Genomic DNA, 23,287 nt, shown 5'->3' on the forward strand with positions numbered 1-23,287 from the left:
CACCACGTAGACGGTGATTGAATTTGGATAGCACAGTGAGTGTAAATGCTTTCTAACTGCATCGATCTCACCGTGTCTCAGACAGCGGTCTTCTCAATGAGGAGGTGTTTCAGCAGACGTCGCCTCGCTCAGGTGCTTTCACATCCAGCCGCTCAAAATGCACAACAGCTATACAACTGAGATTAAACGAACGCTGCGATAACATCCTCTTCCTCACACAGTCTGTGCTCTGTGTGCGCGGATGTTTAATGGGGATTTCCATTAAGGGCAAAATATTCTTGCAGGGATCGATGCAGTTCAGGGCGGCAGGGTGTTTTCCTGTGGTGAGCCGGGCCTCGTATTAGTCTCAGTCCCAGAGGCGAGTGGAAAGTGTGAGTCTTAGATCCAGTTCAGACGAACACAGACACATGATAAAATGTTCCATGTATGACTGAAGTGTTGGGAAGACTTCATCAGGAGTGCTTTGCGTGCATTTAGTATCGATGAAAAAATCTTTTTACTCTGAGACTCCACGCGAACACAGGGAAGGAGCGAGCAGTCGGTTTTAGAAACACAAATAGATCCAAACTGGGAAGGTCAGATCCTGTTCATGGTCTGCCGGCCCAACAACATCCAACCTATCATCTGCTCGGGACACGGTAAATAAAACACAAACACGACACGATCTCCCGACAAGCACAGCGTCTCTGAGGGGGGTGAAGAGAGCCCGTCAGTTATAAAAGTATCTCACATAAGTCACATTTTCATCTGTGTAGCCATCCATTCAGAACATCCTCGTTACCTCCCACTCACACGCCATCGCTCTCTTTTCTTTTCTCACTTCTGTTTTTGTTAACCTGTCCATTACCGCCTGCGTGAGCGAGATGGCGTACGACGATTAAGTGAAATACTGCTGGTGTGAGTGCTGAGGAAAGATGGGAGAGGGGAAAGACGAGATTTGCAAAATCACTTTCTGGAGAGAAAAGAGGAGTTGGAGCAGGAGAGATGAATGCTTGTATCACAGTGATCTGTCAGAGGGTTTGTATAAAAGGTGTATTCATTGCTACAAATTTTCCTCTATTACCTGGTTTATATGTCCATTCTCTACCAATTTTATATGTTAATGAAGTATGAAGCCGTCTGTGGCTTGAGAGAAAGCTGCCTCCAGTGATGTCAAACAGTGGCTCGGTTGCATTGTGAGTAATGTAGGCAGATATAATATTTTGTGTTCTTTTTTTTCAGCAAATTAATATTTTGCATTTGATAAGGTTAAAACGCCAATAGAAACATTTTCTGTCAGAACTAGACTTCAACGATTTAAAGCACCAAACTACCGCAGCTTCTCATGAGCTCAATGGAGTCATGTTATAAAACTGCAGACGACCCCAACAGTGTTGTTTGATTGACTGTCTTGATGAATAAACGCTGGGAGGCTTTTATACTTTTTGCTCATCTCAACAGAACATGTCAGATTCTCTTTGTTCTTTAAACACTGTTGGACCACCCTCTCAAAAAACACTCATGAAGCGCTTTGTGTCTCAGACATTTTGTAAAATTTTGGTGCAAAGTTGCGTAACGCTGAACCAAACAAAATACGTGTTTTTTTCTCTCCCAGTAAATCCACCTACAGCCAGATTAACCATCAGTTCCAAGTTCACTCTCTGCGGGCTCAAACCATGACACACTTCAGGCATCTGACTGAAGGTGAAACCACAGAGCTGAGGTCGATCTCCTGCACGGGACACATCATACCTAATGCAACTCTGGCCGCCGAGGCATCATAATTTATCCAGAACGACACCCAGGATAGGATGGTGATGAGGATGGAGGGCATGTACGTCTGCAGGATGAAGTATCCAATGTTTCGCTTCAGCTTGAAGCTCAGAGACAGTCGAGGGTAGGCACCTGCAGGAAAAACACAGCGAGGGCTTTTTAATTCAAGAGGAACAAGGGGATGTTGAGCACTTTGTTTTGGTTCCTATGGCAATGGCCCCATGAACTGTTTTTATCACCATAGAAACAAGCGAGCGTGGTTCAAATTGCAGATCATCTTATGAAACTTAGCCTTGAGATTGTCTGTGTGCATCACACTGATGAAGAGCAAAATATAAAACTTCTGCTTGTACAGTAAACACACAAACACACACATATAAATATATATATAGGTTTGACTCCTATGAAAACACGCTCACTTTCATGTTGAGAGTTAGACGAGGAGATCGATACCATACTCACCCCAGTTCAATAAATATGATGCTACAGCCACCTTAGCAGTTAGCCTAGCTTAGCATTAAGGCTGAAAACGGGGGAAAACGCTAGCTCAATCATAATCAAACTTCGGTTATTGTTCGAATTAAAAATGAAATTTTGATCTGTTGACAGCCCTATTTTGTTATCTTTGGACAGAAACAGGCTAGCTGTTTCCCCCCGTGTCCAGTCTATATACAAAGCTAATATCTAAGTTAAATCAAAGCTAATTGGCTGCTAGCTGTACCCCATATGTATCAATCTTCTTCTCCAACTCTGTGTCAGACCTGCCTACTGACTGAAAAGAGCATGTGTAGACTCCTTGGAGAGTTTTTTTTAGCTCTAATAGCTGTCTCAGTTTTATCTTCTCAGAAATATTTGGACACTATCCATCCTACATGCCATTAATTCAGTAGTGGGTATAATCACTGTTTTGGTGGCTACAAGTTTGTGTATTATGAGAGAATAATTCATGCTGTCGGCACTTGAATGCTGCCTCATGAATACATCACTTTACTGTAAGCACAGCTCCGATTCTGTCATCAAGATCTTGAAGAAATTCAGGGGAAATTGCCTCTCTGTTATAATTCCCTGTTCTGGTGTCAGATTGTGAGATGTCATGGTATGATAGGAAAGCCTATTGTGTATATGCAGTAAAACAAACAACACAAACAGGCAGGTAGGTTGAAAACCAAAAAAACTAATCGAAGTCTGACTGAATATGGACACTGGTGCAGGGGGATTTGATTTGAATATTCTGATGTATAAACAATTGTACAGCATGTGTGCAGCAGCAGTGTTGGGAACTCACCTGTGGAAAAGACCACGTTCCTGGAAACCAGTTTGTAGTCGACGATGGAGAACTGAGGGAGCTCGATTCGTGTCACCCCGGTCACAGCGGTGTCTCCTCCTTTCCAGTAGAACTCTATATCATCCGTTGTGTAACCGTCTGCAAACAGCGACGCAGGAGACAAAGCAACATGTGATGTGTGACCATCTCATTTTGTTGAAGGGCTAAAATTAATAACATATTTCTATTTGCTTAAAAGGTGCAATATGTAAGAATTGACCACCTGTCAAATTCATACTCAAAATAAAATAGGTGGCAGCAAATCAGCAGAGTAACCGCTATTTGCTGCTAACAGTGGCTGCCTTAGCTAATTAGCTTAATTAGCCATGCAGCTAGCGGTTCAGACTGAGAGCTCGGAGATGAAGGGAGTGTCGGTGTTTGCACCGCTAGCACATGAGCTTTGGACTGCAACAGGCTGGGGCTAGCATGTTAGCATGCTAACATCCGTAGATATGCCCACAGTAAAACAACACATAAACATTAATATATCAAAACGGATATTCATTCACATTCTGTTGATCATTTTAATTCATTTTAATGTTCTCTACTAAAATTCGTACACATTGCCCCTGTAAGTGAAATCTGGGGGCCCAACAGCCGCAGTTGATTTGCAGTTAGTCCTATGAATCATAGCGACTCGGCCGGCTGTAAGTGCTGATTGCATGAGATGTAAATCTTCGCGGGGATGTGTGTCACTGCAGGCAGACTTGTGCCACATGCATGGGATCTATAATAGATAGCCAAACATGTCATCAAGACGGATGAAGTTAGACTAATCGTTAATGTGCTCCACTACCGAGATCACCGCCTTATAGTCACGGTGGCTCCTACCGGAGAGGGGTGGAGCGAGCAATCTGAGTGAGATACGAGAGCTTAATAAAGTGAAAGCAATTCAGCAGCGTGTGCAGTTGCTTTTTCCACGAGATGAGGAGGGTGAGAACATTTTTACGAGAACCCTGGTGCTGTTCAATATTTTTAAAGGGATGAAAAAGTACAGATGCCCGTCGTATTTCTTTAACCGGGCGCGAGATGTGAGGTTTAAAACTTACAACTCTCAATTTCCAGAGTGCAGTTCTGTTCGTCCAGCGGGTATCTCCTCAGATCCATCATGCAGGCTGCCGTCGTCGTGATTCTGAATCAAAAGACAGGAGTGTATTACTCGGGTGACCTCGTTTTAAATGATGTAAAGAGCGATGTCAAATAGAGGAAGATACAATGGCAAACTCATCGAGATATGCTCCCTCGTAGTCAGAGTGCAGAGACGAGATAAAAGTGATTTCAAATAGATCAAATTAGGATTTTCATGCTGTATATTTGTGAGTCAGACTCTGTCAATTACTGCTAATGGCACTTCCAGCCTTTACAGAGCTGCGGCGTTGCGCTGAAAATCCAATTTCTGAGCCGCACTACAAATAAACATACGAGAGAAGTTATGCAACATGAGCTGATGAGACAAGAGAGAGTTTTCCAGCTTAAATGGCCTCAGCGAAACAGATAAAACACTCAGCCGCTTCATGCGTCTTGGGGCAGATTGGATAGCCGTGTGATAGCGTGGAAAGCCGAGGCTAAATGCAACCAATAAGCATTAGTGATGGATTGCTTGCCAAACAGGAGGTGATGTGAGCTGCTGAAAATGTGTAAACACATCCGTTTCCCTGAGATGCATACAGTGTGGAGCAAGTGGCTCAGACTGCAGAGTGTGAAGGCGGAGGAGAGCCCAGACTCCTGTCCTGACTTCCTATCATGCTAATGGAGATGCATATACAGTTTGTGTTAAGTGTTAATAGAAGTGCATCGTATCTGGATGTTATCAAGGAACGAGACACAAGGAAAAAGGCCTTCAGCTGTAATCAAAGTTCATATCTGTATTCAAGTCGCTCCATAATGCTCCACTGGAATCAGATTGAATGATTATATCAGTCATATGTAGGAACTTCCCGTTTGCTAACCAGAACTGTGGCGAGCATCAACACATTTCAGTGTCCACAGCAAACACCCTTTGTATTTTTATCAATCTTTACTGATGCTGTCTTTTGGAATTGTTTAAGTCTTATCTTGTTGTTATTGGCTTCTATTTTTAATTCTGTTTTTGCCCTGACATTGTTTTAATGTTTTTATGTTTTGGTCTGCATGTCTGTTCGAAAGGTGCTGTCCAAAGAAAGACATTACTGGACGTTATTCTGAACCTATCAAAGGCTCTGAAAGCTCCGGCACTGCGGTGACTGTGGGGCAGTTAATGCACTGAGGTAATAAAGGCCCGCTGTTTGACAACAACAGCAGCGCTCACCTGAGGCCGTAGAGAACGGTGCCGTCCGGGTGCAGTCGGATCATGCGGTTCTTAACGGTGACACCGTGGACAAAGGACTTCTTGTCATTGAGGAAGTAGGTGTCGGGGACCCAGAGCTGGTCCGCCACTCTGTTGTCCAGCGTCAGGTTGAGAGGGATCCCTGTGTAGGCCAGTCTCTTATCTCTCCAATACTGCTGGAAGTACATCGTCAGCGTGTAGTCCTGTGGGGAGGAAAAGCAGCGTGATGTAGTTATACTCTACAATAACTATGACAGGTGCAGTGATGCTATAGATAGACAGCAGATGCAGTTTAAATAAATACATTTTGGTTTCAGATGTTTGCAATCTGTTGCACAAACTGTCGCCGTCACATTGAATCAGATTAAGCGCTGCAGTCCAGAGCTCAGGATGGATTTTTTTTTTTTTTGGGTGATATATATAGAATTGTCAAACAGCTCTGATCCTCATCAGTCTGCCCTGGGTGACCATATTTCAGGACCTGTCTCCACGAGAAACCTCGCTCAGCTGTTCTGTGCACAAGGCCGGCATTAGCCCCTCAGACTATAGATTTCAATTACTGCAGGCACAGCATGGACGCCAGCTCCACTCTATATAGTCGTGCAAAGAAGGATAGAAAGGTAGGTAGGTAGGTAGGTAGGTTTCATTACATACTACCGGCCGAACATGCAATGACAAGAGGCTATTTCAATAATTCAGGGGCCGTTCGTTCGCAGCTGCCTCCACAAGTGTATCCATCAAATCACAAAAGCTTTTCCCGGCCGTTAATGGAGCTCTTTACTGGCTCACTTGGCTTTATTCTGCTGACTAATGTTCTCTTAAATAAATAAGCAGGAAATAAACAAAAAAAAAAAAACTTGGCCTGTGCTGAAAAAAAAAAAATATGCCTACATCTCAATCCTGTGGTTGCGATAACATATTTGTAATAAAGCGTTTAGAAAAATGCTTTGGATTTGCTTTGGATATAAAAATCAATACCACTTCTTTCTGTTTTCACGCTGAACTAATTATTAGGACGGTGTAGTTCCAAACTGCTGACCTCATTTTGTCAAAACTAAAGGAATTGCATTATTTTTGTTGATTCTCTCATTACACTAAACACAAGCACGTTGGTGCAACGAGGCAGCTGCAGGGCTCGTTTCGTGTTTGGAATGAAATACACTGCGATTGACTGACAGAGTAATATAAAATTAAATTGATTCATATAACAAAGTGTGTGTGTGCAATCAGAAGATCTATATATTTGCCTTCGCTTTGTTAAAAAGTTGCCTCTAGTTATGTGGGTTTTCATTCATTCTGTGGCCTTTCTGTATATATTAGTTATGAGTATTTCGCCCGTTAAGAAATAAATTAATGATTCTCCTGAATACATTCCTAAAAGCGAGGCCACGGACTGTTTTTCGAGTCGTCAGAGTCGGTGTAGGCTCTGTAGTGTTCAATGTTAAACAGTATGTTTCCCTGGCTTCAGACGAGGCTGTTTTATTTTCTGAGATGCCTTCGCCCTCCCGGTTCTCTTTCACCCCCTGTGAACACAAGATGATGCCCTCATTACGCTCTCTCCCACACGCAGCCGAGGTGTGGGCTGGCTGGGTGAATCAGCTTTACACAACAGCTCGTATACTACAGAGATGGAGCCCATCTTCCAGCCCCTCTCACTCAAAGTCTGGACCGTGGCTATTTTAGTCCGCTTTAGATCTTCAGATCCCACCTCGACTGCCTCAAAGACTGTTTCTTTTTTTTTTTCCATTTTAGAAACAAAGCTATCATCAGCAAGCTTCACTCTCACTGTGCACTGTGTACAGTATGCCCTCCTGCTCCCAGCACCCTGAGTAACCTGCTGGGTCCCACAGGGCTCTATTCCAGGCCTCAGTTTGTTCCCTGCAGAGGGTTCACAGACACCCTCTGGCAGCCCGCTGGAGGTCAGTGTTGCCATCACTTGTCTAATGAAACATACACTCTGCCACAAAAAGTGGGTTTATCATAAAGATCACATCATACAAACTCATTCACAACAGCTACATGTATTAAAGAGGTCATATTATGCTAATTTTCAGGTTCATACTTTTATTTGGGGGTCCTCGTAGAATACGTTTACATACTTTAATCTTCAAAAAGCACATCATTTTTCCTCATACGGTGCTTTGCTGCAGCATCTTCTTTCACATCGTGTGTTGAACGCTCTGTTTTAGCAACAGAATGAGACATCTCGCCTCTGTTCAATCTTTGATGAGAGTTGCACATGCGCATTACTTAACGAGCAGGATGCAGCCAATCAGAGGCAGAGCAGGGCAAGTCGTGCCGAGCAAGGTAGTGTGATCTAAAATAACGCCGCTCAAGTAGTAGTCAAACTGTATGTCTGCTGTCTGACTGGAGGAGAAACTCATTAGTAAGTTGTTTTTTTTTCCCCCATGATCCTCCAGAACCGATTCTCCTGGAGGGAGGGCAACACCACTGTTTTTTTTTTTTGTTTTTTTTTAAAACAATGATGTTCCTTCAATTTGTCGCCTGTCAAATAAGATCTTATGACACACGATGCGTCTGGTGATGGGTGCGGCGGATGTAGCCGTGCAAGCATGCGACGTTAGGGCGCGATTGTATGAGCGGACACGTCAGCTGACTGTGAAGCATGAATGAAACGGCCGATGCAAACTTTGCTCTAATGTTGCAATGCAAAATTGTAATCATACATGGAGCCTAGCGTAAGGCCAGACCTTACGCTAGGCTCCATGTATGATTACAACATGCTTCTGCCGACAACAGATTTTGCCTCACACAATTTAAATTCTCAGACTGCAGACTGAACATACTCCTTCCATCTGATTTGTGTTCAGGCAGCCTAAAGGGTGCTGTTGTTTTGTTGTCAGACACGCAGACCTCATGAGACGGAGAGAGAGAGAGAGAGAGAGAGAGAGAGAGGGATTTCGTTCTCGGCACCAGTGATTAAATGAGGCCCGGTGGGAGGACGAGGACCGTCGCGTCATCCTCGGCTACGCGGAGTGCACAGTTTTCATACTCGAGACGCGGTTAACTTGCGCGCCAGTCAAAAATCGTCGACGTCAACTTAACACCGGGAGAATCTGCTGGGAATACAGGAATAGCACTCAGAGATGCCTGCCCCGTGCAGGAGGAAGGGGAGGAGGGGGGCTCTTCATCACTCATTAAGACAGCTAAGAGTTCCCAGTGGAATTCAAAAGCGTACTATATATGTTTTACAAGCCATGCGTTTGATAATTTCACTCCCCGCGCCCGCCCACGTAACATTTTTACAAAGCCTTCCGTTAAGTGATTTCATTCCTTTTCACCACCTCACAGCAGACAACTTGTCTGTGCTATTATCTCGTGATAGCAGAAGTCGCAGGTGAGCTATTTTGGTGACGCGAAGGGATGCAGGCTCAAGAGAAAACCTTTTTTTTTTTCTTTCTGTGAGATTACTAAGGGTTGGTTCAGTCAGAAGTTTATTCCCGCAGGAACTGTCGCTGGTTCTGTGACAAACACTGGGTCTCAGACGGGCCGAGAGAAAACTTGTCAGATGAAATTGTCCTTTTAGTTTCGTTTAGAGAATCAACAGAGCACAAGACTCCCAGAATACAGCAGTCAGATTTAGAGTTGTGAGTAGATGCATGTTGTCATCTTATAGGTTTCAGGTCGGGTCGGGTTTGGGCAGCTGTGGGTCAGAGGTAGAGCCAGCGTCTTGTCATCAGAAGGTTGCTGGTTTGATTCCCCTAGTCTACATGTTGAAGTGTACTTGGGCAAAATACTGAACCCTGATGCTCCTGATGTGCTGGTCGGCATGGCAGCCAGTGCCATCAGTGTATGAATGTATGTATCAATTACTATAAGTAGTTTGGGACAAAAGAATCTGCTAAACTAAGAGACTTTATCTTGATCATAATTTAGCATGAATTGTGAAGCTGTCCTTTAACAATAACCATGCACCAGTCTTTAAAGTAGACATGGTGCATGATCAGAAACATTTATTAAAACCAACAGCTATGACAAATCATCATAAGACATCGATATATCAATAACTGAGGAAATGTAAAACATTAACCTACTGAAGCGAAGATCAAACCAACATTTATGGAAACTTGTGAGTAAACGTATTTTGTAATCTACTCTTGTGATCAGATTTATTTACATGTTTTCTAAAATGCATCTTATTTTAATTTCCAGTTAAAACAGTGATGCAGTGATCAGGACAAGGTATACAGATAAATGGGGCAGTAATAATAAAATGTACTTAAAGCTGCATTGCTTTATTTAGTTTTATCGTCATCAAGTAGTTTTATTGTTTCAGGTGGAATTACACAAAACCTACGGAACAGATTTCCTTGAGACTTGGACAGTGGATGGGTCTTGGTCCAGAGCAGACCCCCCTGAACTCTGGTGCGGAGGCTGATGAAGGGTCTGATTCAGGATTTCTTTCTCAATTTCTTCAACATTGCAAGACTGGGCATTTTTATAAGATTTGTGTTCATTTGAAAAATAAGCAGTTATGAGCTGTTTGTTAAACTGCAGTCGAGTCTGATATTGGATTAGTCATGATTGAAATAAAGGGGACTGTTTGGCCTTGGTGGAGGTACGCGCTCTACTGAGTGCCGCTGTAGTATCATTTATTTGTTCATTTTGGCCTCTGCAGGAAGCGAGATGGAAACACAACATCGACAAACATTTTTTAAAGCTCTGTTTTGCTCACCACTAACACCGAGCTAATGTTTGCTAGTTTTGACTGTCTGCTGTTTGGCTAAAAATAAAAAAGACAGCTGCCTGCTGGAGATGAAGCGGATGATGAGCACCGAGACGGAAACAAAAAAACATTAAGTTGCCGGATTTAAAACCAAAACAACGAGCTGAAAGAGGCTAAAGTGCTCTGTAGAGCTAAAGGAAAATTGTTGACTCAATTTCACTTCACACATAGTCTTTTGGTCAGATTGATGCTGCTTTAAAATGTGATAGTACATTCAAACAGTTACTGCAAATCTGTATTTTAGCTATAACGTGTGAAGCTCTTTTTTTTGCTTCAGATCTCAAAGGGATTCAGGTGCACAAAGCCAAAAGTTAACAAAAAACATGGCTGACTGCAACAAACTGATGTTTCTTTGGCAGGTGTGCAATCAACTGAAGCCTCAAAAGCGCAGCTTACATTTATATTTAAACCAATCAGAGGATGGAGAACAACACATGAGGTAAGAGACGCCATTATACTTTATATTTTACAGCACTTTCACACTTCGAGAGGTGACTAAATATTCCATTCACAGATGAACGATACGAATACCAACTACGAGTGGCGTCACGTTGTTCTAATTCGAGGTGGAGGTCAGAATCTTTGGAGTGCCAAGAGAAAAAAATGGTGTGGTTAAAACATTTCTGATGCCCAACAACCAGGCTGCAATTGTATGACTTGATGGGACATTTCAGTGTCTGCATTTCCGCGAGTTGCAATGCGGCTGATGGCATGAATCAAAAAGTTCTTCAGCCACAATTAGCGTCGCCTGATTCAGGCGTATTGACTCAATGGAAGCACTCGAACTTCCATTTTTATTTTAAGCACTCCGTTAGAGTGACGAGCAGGCCGATGCTGCTGCACAGAGGGGTTTACGTTATCGTGTAATGAAAGAAATGCAGCACTGTTCCAGCGCAGATGAAAACTCAGCACGTTGTGTATTGAGCACACCAGGTATTTCCAGCTGAGTTTCTCCTTACTTTACTTTGTGGGTATCTGGAGCCCGAGGCTGTTTAAGTGTGTTCGGTGGCTGACTTATTAACCAGGCCCTTCAATATAAATCTGGGGGAGAACATCTGTAGTATGAGTTTTTTAAGGGTAACACTTCCTCGGGGCAGAAGGTGGATGATGTTAAAGTGTCAGCGTGGATGGGTGTTTTAGCACATGATGGATCCGTCTTCCAGCTGACTCAGTCACACCGCGGCTGCAGAATAAATGTGTAACAACACCGCTGGGAGGATCTGCTTTACACTTTAAGGTGCTTTATGTTCCTGGACAGGTGCTTTCTCGAAAAAAAGTGAAGAGACTCGCATCTGATGGAGCGAGACCTAATAAACAAACACACACACACACACACACGCATTGCATTCTGTTCCCAGAGCGCGCTTGTGTTGTGTAACATGAACGTCTGGTCGAGTTGGAGTTTTAAAATAACAACAGAATAGAAGAGGACACGGAGCCATCTTAATTTACAAGCTAAAAATAAAAAGGAGAGGAGTGAGTAAAGACAGGAATATATTAATAATCTCATTTCCTAGACAACAGGCTCTGCAGCTCGCCCACACACACACACTGTGACGGGCCAATACCTTGTGTGACTGTTTGAAATCACACGCAAAACACCTTTATCTCCTCCGGTTCTCTGAGGAAGAAGTGCTGCTTTGGTCTGAATAAGGAGTGTGACTGAGCCTCCGTCATCGTCCTTTACATTCATTTACTACTGGGAACACCTCGAAATCAGGCGTGAGAAACACAAGTGAAACTCTGTTCATTTGGTTTTGCGCTTCACTGTTTCATTATATGCGATGGCACTGAGGCTCAAAAAACAAAAACTTTTTGGAAAACCAACAAAATTTGGGTAGAAAACGCAACATTTCTAAACATGTAACATTTCAGAAAACGTGACATTTTGGAAGGTGAAACACTCGGGAAAACAAGACATTTAGAAAAACGTTTCAGAAAACAGAACAAATCAGAGCAACATTAAGCGTCAGCGGGTTTGGTGAAATGTTGTGTTTTGACCCTCATGGCCACCGCATTCATTATTATCATATTGAAAATATGATATCCTACAAAAGAAGTACTTTCAAATAAAAAAATACGTAAACAATCCGTAATGAGCTACTTTACAGCTGCCCCAGTTACACACAAACAAACAAAAACTATATCAACAATACAGCTCGACCAATAAACCCACAGTATGACAGATCGGACGATATTGGTTTCTTGCAGATATATTGTGCAGACTGTATGTCGGCAGGTGAGTGATGAGAACTTTAATTTGGTGGTGAAACAGCTGGTTAGCTTAGCTTAGCATTCAGTAAAGTCTGCATGCAAACAACGAGCCAGGCAAGTAATGTCGAGAAAATTCTTTGTTTTGATGTTATTTGCTGCTTCTTTGTTTACTTTTATGTGATATTTCATGATGTTTGTTTTGAATCTGTTGTTCACTCTTTTATGTGAAACTTGTTATGCTTCTGTCTCGGTCAGGACTTCCCTGTAAAAGCGATTCTGAATCTCAACAGGAATATATCTTGTAAAATAAAGTTTAAAAATATAAATAAATCACAAATATCATTTAATGGTTCGACAGGTTGAACGTCACGTTTACGTATACGGATGAGTGAAAGCTACAGACCAGTTACGGGACGTCAAGGTGTTGTTCTGGAAAAATCGCCCAAAAGTATCTTTGGTTCTGCTTTTAAACAACTTTTGATAAAGTCCCGCCCAACGGGAGAAAACTTCATCCAAGTAAAGAATAATCTGGTTCACTGGGACGTATTTGGAACAGAGCGGTGTATCACATCGAATAAAGCATCCAGCTAAAAAGTCAGTGAGATGAACTTGATCTTGAGCCAACTTCTCTCCTCTCTGCTCCTCCTGTCACCACTTCACACCCTGCCTGTGTGTCGGGTCAGCAGACGCTGCAGCACGGACCACAATCACAGGTTTCTTCAAGGTCTGAACATCAGCCTGGTAAATTTTGATTTGTTTAATTTCGAAGACGTTTCACCGACGCTGAAGCAGCCTGAGATAATGTCACATTTCAAAATAAGAGCGCGGGGTAACGGCTGCGATCCAAGAAACATCGATCGACACTCAATAATCACGGCGGGCCTGTGAAGAGTGTGACTGGACTGCAGAGAAGTAATGGACACACAGTTCTCCTGCTGCTCTGGACCACGTGTGAAGAGAGTCACACGACGACCAGGAGCCTGTTGAAGCGTATGAAAAGAGACAGGACCTGAACTGAACTGCAGATCTAATCTGTTTCCTCTTTAAGCACAACTCTAAACTGAGCACCGACAACTGACACCGATTTACTAAATGTAGGCTCGGATCCTATTACCAGATTAAAGGTTACTGCAAAGAACACCATACACACACACACACACACACACACACAGGACCCTGCACATATGCACACACACACAGATATACCTGGCAAGCAACCAATCAGCAACTTTGGCCAGGAGACACGTCAGTGAGGCTGACGGTGATGTTTAAGGAGTTTAGATTTACAAATATACAAACAAACTTACACATAATTGGTTTTACATGTACCCAGAATAAATCGTGTTCCGTCTTTTTTATTTATTTTTTTCTCAACGTCTGCCCGGAGTGGTGGCTCCTCACAGCGTGGTACCGTGAGGCCTCAGCTTTTCGCACAGGACGGATGTCTTTTCAATCGAGCGCTTCAACAGATGAGTGACAGCTCTCATCTTCAGTCAGACGTCACCGTGACGCCTTCAGTGATCTGAGTGGACGCTGGATACGCCACTCATCACACTGGACGCGCCACTCATCACACTGGACACGCCACTCACCGCGCTGGCATTTGTGTTCGCTTCAGAGTTCAAACTACGACGGCACGGCAGCTGCTCTGGACGCGTCACGTTTTCATCTATTCCATCGAAAGCAAAAATAAAAAAGCACGATAATAAGTTCAGAAGAGTCACATCAGACTTGAAGCTTATGAAAACTGAGTTTGTGAGAGAAAGTCTGGCTTTGTGAGGGAAAGAAAAAAAATAAAATTAATAAGTGTTTTAGAAGCGAGGTTAGAAGTGTTCAGAGCCACGAAGAAGGCAATAAGAAGATAAAGGATCAGAGTTTTAAAGCTGTAAGAAACAACATGAATGACGAGTGAAGCTGAGCTGCTACAGGTGAAGTGAACCAGAGGTGAATGATGACATCATCCTCAAGTATTTTCAGAGCTTCCGTCATGGTTTTGGGTTTTTGGTTTAGTGATTTCATTTTGGGTGTCATGTTTCACTTTTAACTTCCTGCTGTTCTTGTGCTTCTCCACACCTTTCTGAGTGCCCTGTTAGTTTCACCTGTGTCTCACCAGTCTTCCCTCCCTTGTGTGTTTCAGTTGGTGTCGTTCCCTCTCTCTCTCTTTGTCGTCTGTTTCCCTCACATCAGTCCTGTTTTGTTTCCCGTGTCTCCCGTGTTTCTCGTCTGTTCCCCGGTCTCGTCTCCCTGTCGGGTTTTATCTGCTTCTGCTGCCTGAGTCCTCGCGTTACACCGGTTTGTTCTTTGTGTTTCGGTTTGCACTCAGTGTAGTTCAGCTTGTGGATTACTCCTGTGTTGTTGCTAACCTTGATCACCTGCCTTTTGTTTTGGATTTTATGGACTACAGCTTTGGCTGCGATTAAAACTGTATACTGTGTTTGGGTCCCTTTTGATCATGTGTGATGGCTTCATGGTAAACTACATTTTTGTCCCACTTACTTGTATGGGCCTGTCAAAGTCTCTTAATAGCTTCAAATATGAATGTTTTGCTTATTTTCTTTTTCAGAATGAAATTCTTTCAGTATTTGAAAATGAGGGAGTATTCTACGTGAATAACTGACTGCAAGATTTATGAAGGATTATATACATAAAGACTTAAAAATGCGTGTTATGATGTTATGAAATGTGTTTCATGGCAGTTCTGAGGATGTGAAATGTAAAAGCTTGTCACAGATCATTATGACATCTGACCAACGCTGTGAGGTCTTATAAGTGGTTAAAGGAGAACTTCGGTCGATTTAAACATGCAGCTTCATTGCTCGCGCTACCCTTGACTTGCCAGTACCGAAGACGTGAACACATTTGGTCCAGCCATTACAGAGCTCCGTGAACGAAGACTTAGCATTGACAGCTAACAACTTGGGGTCAGAACTTTACACTGTGTTTTAAGCGTCTTAACATGCTCCACACCTCACACCGAATGTTATGCAACATCAGCAGACATCTTAGCACACAGCACTGTAGGGTGTATGACTCAAACTGAATAAAAAAGTAGTTAAAACAGTGTGTTTGTGCAAGCAGCTACTTACCTGTTTGTTGACATCCGTGTGTTCCGGTAGCTAGACCAAACTAGTCAATCCGTTGAGCGTGCGCTTACTCCCTCACTGGCGGAGACGGAAACGTATTCCAGCATTTTCGTGTTTATGTTCATAATGTACATGTCCATGTTACAGCCTGTCATGAGCCATGAGCCTTACAATAGTTAAGTGTTAAGTTAAGTGTTAACTTAACACCTGTTAAGTGCACACTCGATGGATATGCTAGTTTGGTCTAGCTACCGGAACACACGGATGTCAACAAACAGGTAAGTAGCTCCTTGCACAAACACACTATTTTAACTACCTTTTTATTCATTTTGAGTCATACACGCTACAGTGCTGTGTGCTAAGGTGTCTGCTGATGTTGCATAACTTTTGGTGTGAGATGTGGAGCATGTTAAGACGCTTAAAACACAGTGTAAAGTTCTGACCCCATGCTGTTAGCGTTCAATGCTACATCTCCGTTCACGGAGCTCTGTAATGGCTGGAACAAATGTGTTCGCGTCTTCGGTACTGGCAAGTCAAGGGTAGCTTGAGCAATGAAGCTGCATGTTTAAATCGACCGAAGTTCTCCTTTAACCTGCGTTATATAATAACACAGGTGATACTTTAATTTGTGATGACTAACACTGAACATCTATGCCCAATGAAACTTTTATAAGCGTGATACTTTTGAATCAGGACCTTTAGTATTTGGATAAAGCAGGCTACAGCTGCAGATGACAATATGAAGGAGATGTGACGACGCGAGCTTCACTTAAACATCATCACACCGGGTCTAAAAAGGTTCATCAAAGAGAAATTCTATGAAACTCTGAACTAACTTGAATTTAACACTTACTTATGTACAATTACAAATTTTAGGGTCCTGTATCTGCTCTGCTCATTTTCAGGTTCATATTTTTATTTTCGGCGTCTACTTCGTTCATGTTAAAAAAACAAACATTACTTTAAGTGTCTGTCTCTTTAAGCTCTATTCTTGTGTTTCTTCCCGAACACACTGGTTCAGTTGAAGCCTTGAGACGCTCCAGTGAGCAAAATGTGAGTAGAAGCTACAAATGTCAGCGCCCTCTGGACAGGAAACCGGATCAGAACGGAGGCAGAAGTCAGGCTGTTCAGGACCGCAGCAGGTCCACACTGTATTCTCCACATCATGCCTCGTGGACAGTTCTGTCATCTGTATCATGTGTGAATCATTCTTTTTTTTTTTTTAACACATTCATGGGTGCCGGTGGTGGTGTGCAATTTGTGGATGTGTTCACTTCCTCCAGCAGGGAGAAGGAGATGAATCCTTCCTCTGTCCCATCTGCACGCCTCCAACCATTAACACAGAGCGTCTGATCGGATAGCCACTGGAAATGCTTTCACAGAGCGGAGCTATGCAGACGGCAACTCTCAAGTTAAAAGCGGGTGTGGTTTCTTCCAGGGAAATTAGGTTTGGGTCCATTAAGTGCTGAGGCTTATTTAACGGATTATAGATTTTCAAAGCTTGGTGAGATTGAAACAAATTATACGCACATCTCTATTTACTTGGAATCAAAGGTTTATATTAAGAAATAAAAATAAAACTCTGTGCTTTCACAATAAAAGTTGCACAGATTATGAGGTTGGTGAATTATTAATCACCAGCATTAAGAACAGCGATGCTGCGGGTGTATTCCAGAGGTTTCCGAGTCTGACGCTGCGCCGCTAATTGCCTAATTGGTACCATCAAGTGTGCTGAATTAGCTGTTATCAGTTTCCCGTTTGCTGAGTGCCCATTGTCGTACAGACAGCCATCACTGGATCACTTTGGTAATGAAGGAAACTTAAAAATGTGATGATTCTCAGGCAGGTTCTGCAGATAAAAGGAGATTTTCACAGACGTTTATCTGCAACTGACACTGGAGATCGTGATATCAGGATGCGTGAGAATCTAAAACGTACGTGTATCATGTCTGTGCTCAGATTTGACTGACGTATGACTTCAGAAAGGAGTAAAGATTTTGACGTAAAGTGCCTCGAGGAGATTTATGTCGATCCGTCTGCATCCCCCCTTCAACTCTTGGCTGCACCCCGGGGAGCCGAGCTTTGGAAACCTCTGCTGTGTTCATTCATTTTACTAACTTACTTTCAAATTATCTTTATATATGTTATATCATGTTTTTTATATATTCATGGAGGATCTCAACAAAACAGACCTCTTTTTTACCTCTGACAACAAACACGTTCTGTATTTTCTTCTTACAGCCGCACTGTTGAACACGACAAACTTCATTAACCCGATTACAGATCATGACTCTCGGGCTGTCAGTGGCGGTGAGTGTTGAGCGTCTCCGCGGTTCTCACGAGGCGCCCTCGCTCTGCTGCCGCGTGGAGAGGCATTAAGATGCACCGCGGGTACATTTCATCACACATAGTTGTCAGGACAGCATGTCAGCGGCTACTTCCTCATGGTAGCATGTGGCAGGGCATCAAGCCCCGTCAGCAGTTCAGGCCAATGATAGATGGCATACAGGCATTTAAACCGTGGAGCGCACACACACACACACAGACACACAGACACACACACACACACACACACAGACACACAGACACACACACACACACCTGAAGGCTCGTTTTGTTTTTTCATATTCGAGAGGAGACGACACGGCAGCAGAACTTACTGACCTCATCTTCTAACAGGACCATTAGGGCATCTGCTGCCGTCGCCCAGCCAGTGAACCAGGATGTGAAACCAACACAACGAGCCGTAATCTGATCCAGCAGATGACCAAACCACTCTCGGCATCACAGCCGAGCCTCCGTAAAACCGCTTTCTGCTCACAAACTGGACCGCAGCGGTTCAGGATGTTGTGCAGATTATTCTTTGTTGACAATGTTGTTCTAGATTTTAAAAACCGCTTTTTAATAACTCGTCTGTTTATGAAGTGTTTGTACGTATCAACTCGTGGATTCTTTTACGGTTGATGATTCAATTAGCTTTATGAATTGGTTGCCAGGTTGTGAAAATTAATTTCGATACCTGGGTTGGTTCTCACTTTTAGACAAGGCAGCAGTCGTAAAAGGTCGTAACTAATGGCTTTATTCATGGCCAATGAGTCATTTACCAATAATTAACAGATCACTGAGAGGCTATTAATAGGGACAGCTCAGGGTTGCCAAGTTAGTTGGAGCTAAAGGCATTTATCAGTAACAACATATTCACATATATCACAGCTGCTGACTGGGTGGATTATTGCGGGAGATGTAAAATAACTTGACGTGTTATGAAGAAGTGAGAAACTTATGATTTATTAATTTATCACCAACATTTACAAAATAAGATTGTGAAATACCAGTGAAGGGGATTTCTTTATCAATCTGGCAACCCGAACCTGCTGCTTCATAAGACTATAACTGGTTTATAAAGCATTGGCAAATGATTAATATAGTAATTTCAATGTATAACAGTTTGTCAATGAGTGAATCTAATTAATCTTTTCGTAGAAGATGACACTTTTTGTGAATTAAAGGTGCAGTACGTAGATTTAGGGACGAAATTAACAAACTGTCTTTGTTTCCAAGATTGAATAAACAAATTGGCCTTAAAAGACGACTTACGATTTATACAGTTTTTACTTTTGTACAATTTGTAAACTAAGACGATGTGATTGTGATTTTGGTCTCTATAAATAACATTGATTTACTTTGTTTATATGTGGCGGACCCTGCCACCTTCTCTAGCATCAGTCAGCGTTCTGGGACCTTTCTGCTTATTTATTCAGTTATATTTCTGAGTTTGTTTTATTACCTCATTAATATCATGATAAATAATGAAATTCTGAGTTTGCATTTTATCTGAAAACTTACACAATGACCCTTTAATGGTAAGAAACAGTCCAGTAACGTCACACATGACTCAAACACTGACAGAGGACTTAAACACAACTCACCATGTTGACTTCTGACACCATGTCTATGCTCGCCACGTCTATACTCATGCCGACAGCCACCGGTGCGCCTTTAAACACACACAGAACAAAGTTAACACAAGAAACACTTCGGGGACGCTTTAGAGTGAAACACACCGATTTAACAAACAAACAACATACCTCCAAAGTCCGGCCGGAGACGGATATCATACCCCTTCAACAGTTTGTCCACGGTCTCCTTCACGTACGACATGTTCCCCGGCTCGTTGACGCTGAAAGACACAAGACAACGAGCATGAAGACACTTTCCAGAGGACGGACGCCATCACCTTGTCCCTCCTCAGGACCGGCTCACCTCTGGGCGCAGCACATCACGGCCACGACCAGCGGCAGTGACAGGGTATCAACGAGCCCCGCTCCCCGCGGCCCCCGCATCCCCTCTGCGTGCGGTGGACGCGTTCAACAGTGCGGCGCTGACGACTAACGACTGAACGGAGCCGCCGCGGCGCGCCTCGTTACATCAGGTGAGACTTCCTCCACATGGCGTCCACCTCTGTTCACACGCTGCACGGAGGCGGAGGCGCTGAGGCTGCTCCTCACCTCCATCATCCTCCTGCTGCTCCTCCTCCTCCTCCTGCTCCGGGCGGCGGGGTCCAGCTCCTCCGCCGGGTTTAACGCACAGTCACACCGCGAAGTTCCCGACAGATATCCGTCAACGCGCTTCCACAAGTCCGTTAATTATCCGTTAATTGTCCGTTAGTTGTCCGTTAACTGTCCGTTAGTTGTCCGTTAACTGTCCCCCGGGCTGAAAACAAACCTTCACCGGGAGTTTACAGTCTGACTCTGGTCACCTGACTGACTGATGCTCCACAGGGCAGGAGTTCATTTATGTGGACAGGCAGTGGCGCGCGCGCGTGTGTGTGTGTGTGTGTAACGTCACAGCCTCTGGTTGTCTGTGATGCTCAGTCTCAGTTACATTACTTTATATTACATTACATCTGTGAGTAGTTCAGGTCCCGGTCAGTAAATCTGAGAAAAAAGCCTTCATGCAACCAGAAGCGAGACTATGAGCACTATGACTTTTCCACTGGTCAGATATCCAACTTAGACCTGCCAAGATCTGGTTTTGTGTGTAATGGGAATGTGTCCATGCTGCATTTACACCCGGGTCAGTTGCCTCCGCAGTAGAACCGGGTTTTTTATCACCTCGGCTCGGCGCTGATCTAAACGTACACTGATAAGAATACGGGGCTTGATCTACTTAAAAAAAGTAAGGCAACTTTTTGCATCATTTTATCCCATAGATCAAACAAGAGAAGTCTTTGTTTTTATACATTAATTTTGCGAGTAAAGTCAACTTGCTTTTGCAAACAAAGGCAACTCAAACTTGAGTTGAGTTGACTTCACTTGCAAAAGTAAGTTACAAGGACTTGCAAAATTAATGTTGTACATACAAAGACAACTCTTGTTTGAGCTACGTAATAAAATGATGCAAAAAGTTGCCTTACTTTTTCTCAGTAGATGAAAAGACCTGGATGAACGCCCTGCTAAGTTATTGCATGTTTTCGGCATCCAGAGGTGGCGCGCAAATAAGTAAGGAGTTTAGGACGCCGTCTATCTGAGGATGTTTTATTACTGGATACAGTGTTGGAGGTGGAGCCTTGTCCACTCCTATGAAAGCTCCTCAGTCTTGTTTTAAAACCAAAAAAGCTCGACTTGACCCATCCATGACCGAGCCGGCTAACTTCTGGTTTTGGGGATAAAATAATTCAATCGTGCGGTTCTTCTGGACTTTCCAAGTGTTATTGGACCGAATGGCTCCAGTAATGACGGTGAAACGAGTCATGTCTCGGGGGTTGTGACGCTCCAAATGAATTTAACCACCGTTTTACAGACGCTTCTTTCATAATGGGTTTATTGTTGATTTCTCTTTTGTTACAACTGTTTCTGGCACATTTGTAAATTACGATGTGACGTCAGTGACACTCAACAAGTTTTTTGACGGGATAAGGCGATAAAAGTGGTCGAGTTCAAATTCTGAATTGAATTTTGAATTTTAAATCTACTGTTTTGTTTTGTTTTTAATGCAATATTTGACATCATTTTTAGAACAGGGTGCATTTACTCTTTTCACCACACATGAGACAAGACCCATTTTTAGACAGGGCACCAAGCTGCCAATTTTCCCGTCCTCTTGGCGGCTCGGTCTGTAGTTTTAGACAGAGGCCGGCAAATTGGGGGTCTGTTTTTGTCCACCGATTTTCCACCTCGGAGGGTACACTTATTTCCGCCTCGCCTGCTATCTAGAAACGAGGTGGCAATGTGCCGGCCTCTGCCTGAGGTGGGCGGAGGTGTCAATGACCTGCACTGCTGTGCGACCCACAGCCGGGGAGTTTTAAAACCAAGAAACAGCTGATCACAGCAGTCAGTCCAACACTTCATCCGCGGACATTAAGATGAGCAACTGGACAGCCGCTGAGATCCAGGAGATGCTAGCGTCTCCTCGGTCTCTGTAGCTGGTTGTGTTAGCTTGTTGTTGTGTCGGCGAGCTAAGAACGGTCGCTACTTTCAAATTAAAAGCCCCCCGCTGAGAACCCAGTTCTCAACTCCAATGGGGTGCAATGTAAAGCTCTTATTTTGAAGTCAAATTCCTTGTCATTGTTCACAGCCCAACTTCGAGCTTCACGTCACGTCACATGCTTGTGGAAAAGGAGGAATATTACGCCTCCGTTTTAGAAAGACAGGCCGAAAAAAGGGCTAAGGATTAGTTAGCTATCATGCCATTTCCTAACAGTATGTTCAGTTGGTTGCCAGGTGTTAATGGGTGGCTTCTGTTTTTTCAGCGACAGAGCTGATAAAGTGGATTGCGAGCTGTAGTTTTCCAGGTAAACACACCGACCTGTTCTGCTGTCAGAGCTGCAGACATCCTGCCTGTCCGCTATGCACAGCAAACCCAGAGACACTGGAGCTGCTCTGGAGGATGATTAAGGGGATTATATACCAGGCCCTCAAGTGAGGAGGGCCCACAAACATACTGGAATAATTAACCCTGCAGTGACGGGCCCATAGGGTCCAGAAGTTTGAAAGGCTTTAGATGGAGAAATCATCTGACTATACTACTAATATTCAAATGTTTTCAGGGGTTGAACAACGGCAAAGATCTGCAGACTGGGACACATACAGGGCTTATAGTAAAGATATAAATGAATTCTTATTTTGGTAAACATCTCCACATGAGTCTCTTGTTGTCTACACAGCTGCTTCACTTTAATCCCGATAACTTTGAGAGTTTATTCTTGATTCTTGGCAGCAAAGAGCGTTTGGATCTGGTGTGTAAAACTCTCATTTTAAGTTATTCATGTAAAGATTTCCCAGATGCTTTCTGTAGACGTTCTCTCTCAGCGCTTTTTTTCCCCCTGTTTGCTACAGTATTTTGTGGAGTGGAAGAAGTTCAATATTACTGCGGGGAGTGAGAGCGAGCCGGAACTGGACTCTTCCCAACACCTTCCGTTTCTTCAAGAGGTGGAAGCAGCTCGCTCTCTGCATTTCTAAATTAACGCTCCACTTCAGAACGTCACACAGAACTTCTTTAGAGAGTGATTCTTACCTCGTGTCGTAGATGGCGAACAGCTTCTTGTTCCCATCGACAGCATTCCTGTAAATAAAAAAGAAGAAGGAGGATTAACTGTTAGTTTTGCGCCGACGCTGCCTGAATCCAGTTCTGATCCACGCTGTCAAGAGGCTTTTTCACAGTCACAACTCACAAACTAGCTGGTCTTATCTTCTAAACTTAAAAAAAAAGAAATCCAGCTCAGAACTGACTCCGTGTGAGGAGAGTTGACCCTAATCGCGGTGGAGATAAACGCAGGATGATGAAATGTAGAGCTCTATTTTGTGCTGCAGGCAGACGGGTGTGACATATTGTCTCCTCCTGCAATCTGGACCATTAACCAC

The 23,287-nt window shown here is 43.4% G+C and overlaps 1 protein-coding gene across 4 annotated transcripts in view; it reads right to left on the reverse strand.

The window, feature by feature from the left end:
* The window catches only part of gabrb3 (gamma-aminobutyric acid type A receptor subunit beta3), a 52,865-nt gene that overhangs the window by 7,912 nt on the left and 21,666 nt on the right, over positions 1-23,287 (reverse strand). For 2 of the 4 annotated variants that reach the window (XM_030433144.1, XM_030433146.1), the window contains exons 2-8: positions 22,941-22,988; positions 19,514-19,605; positions 19,355-19,422; positions 5,364-5,584; positions 4,126-4,208; positions 3,038-3,175; positions 1,732-1,884 (exon numbers count right to left, since the gene is read on the reverse strand). In XM_030433144.1, coding sequence (XP_030289004.1) covers positions 1,732-1,884; positions 3,038-3,175; positions 4,126-4,208; positions 5,364-5,584; positions 19,355-19,422; positions 19,514-19,605; positions 22,941-22,988 — 803 coding nt within the window. Of the gene's footprint in view, positions 1-1,731; positions 1,885-3,037; positions 3,176-4,125; positions 4,209-5,363; positions 5,585-19,354; positions 19,423-19,513; positions 19,606-19,688; positions 20,228-22,940; positions 22,989-23,287 lie in introns of those variants that run through there. The other 2 variants (XM_030433145.1, XM_030433147.1) reach the window with 2 other exon arrangements.

The sequence above is a fragment of the Sparus aurata genome, chromosome 11, assembly GCF_900880675.1.
Source record: "Sparus aurata chromosome 11, fSpaAur1.1, whole genome shotgun sequence".
In the NCBI taxonomy this organism is placed as follows: domain Eukaryota; kingdom Metazoa; phylum Chordata; class Actinopteri; order Spariformes; family Sparidae; genus Sparus; species Sparus aurata.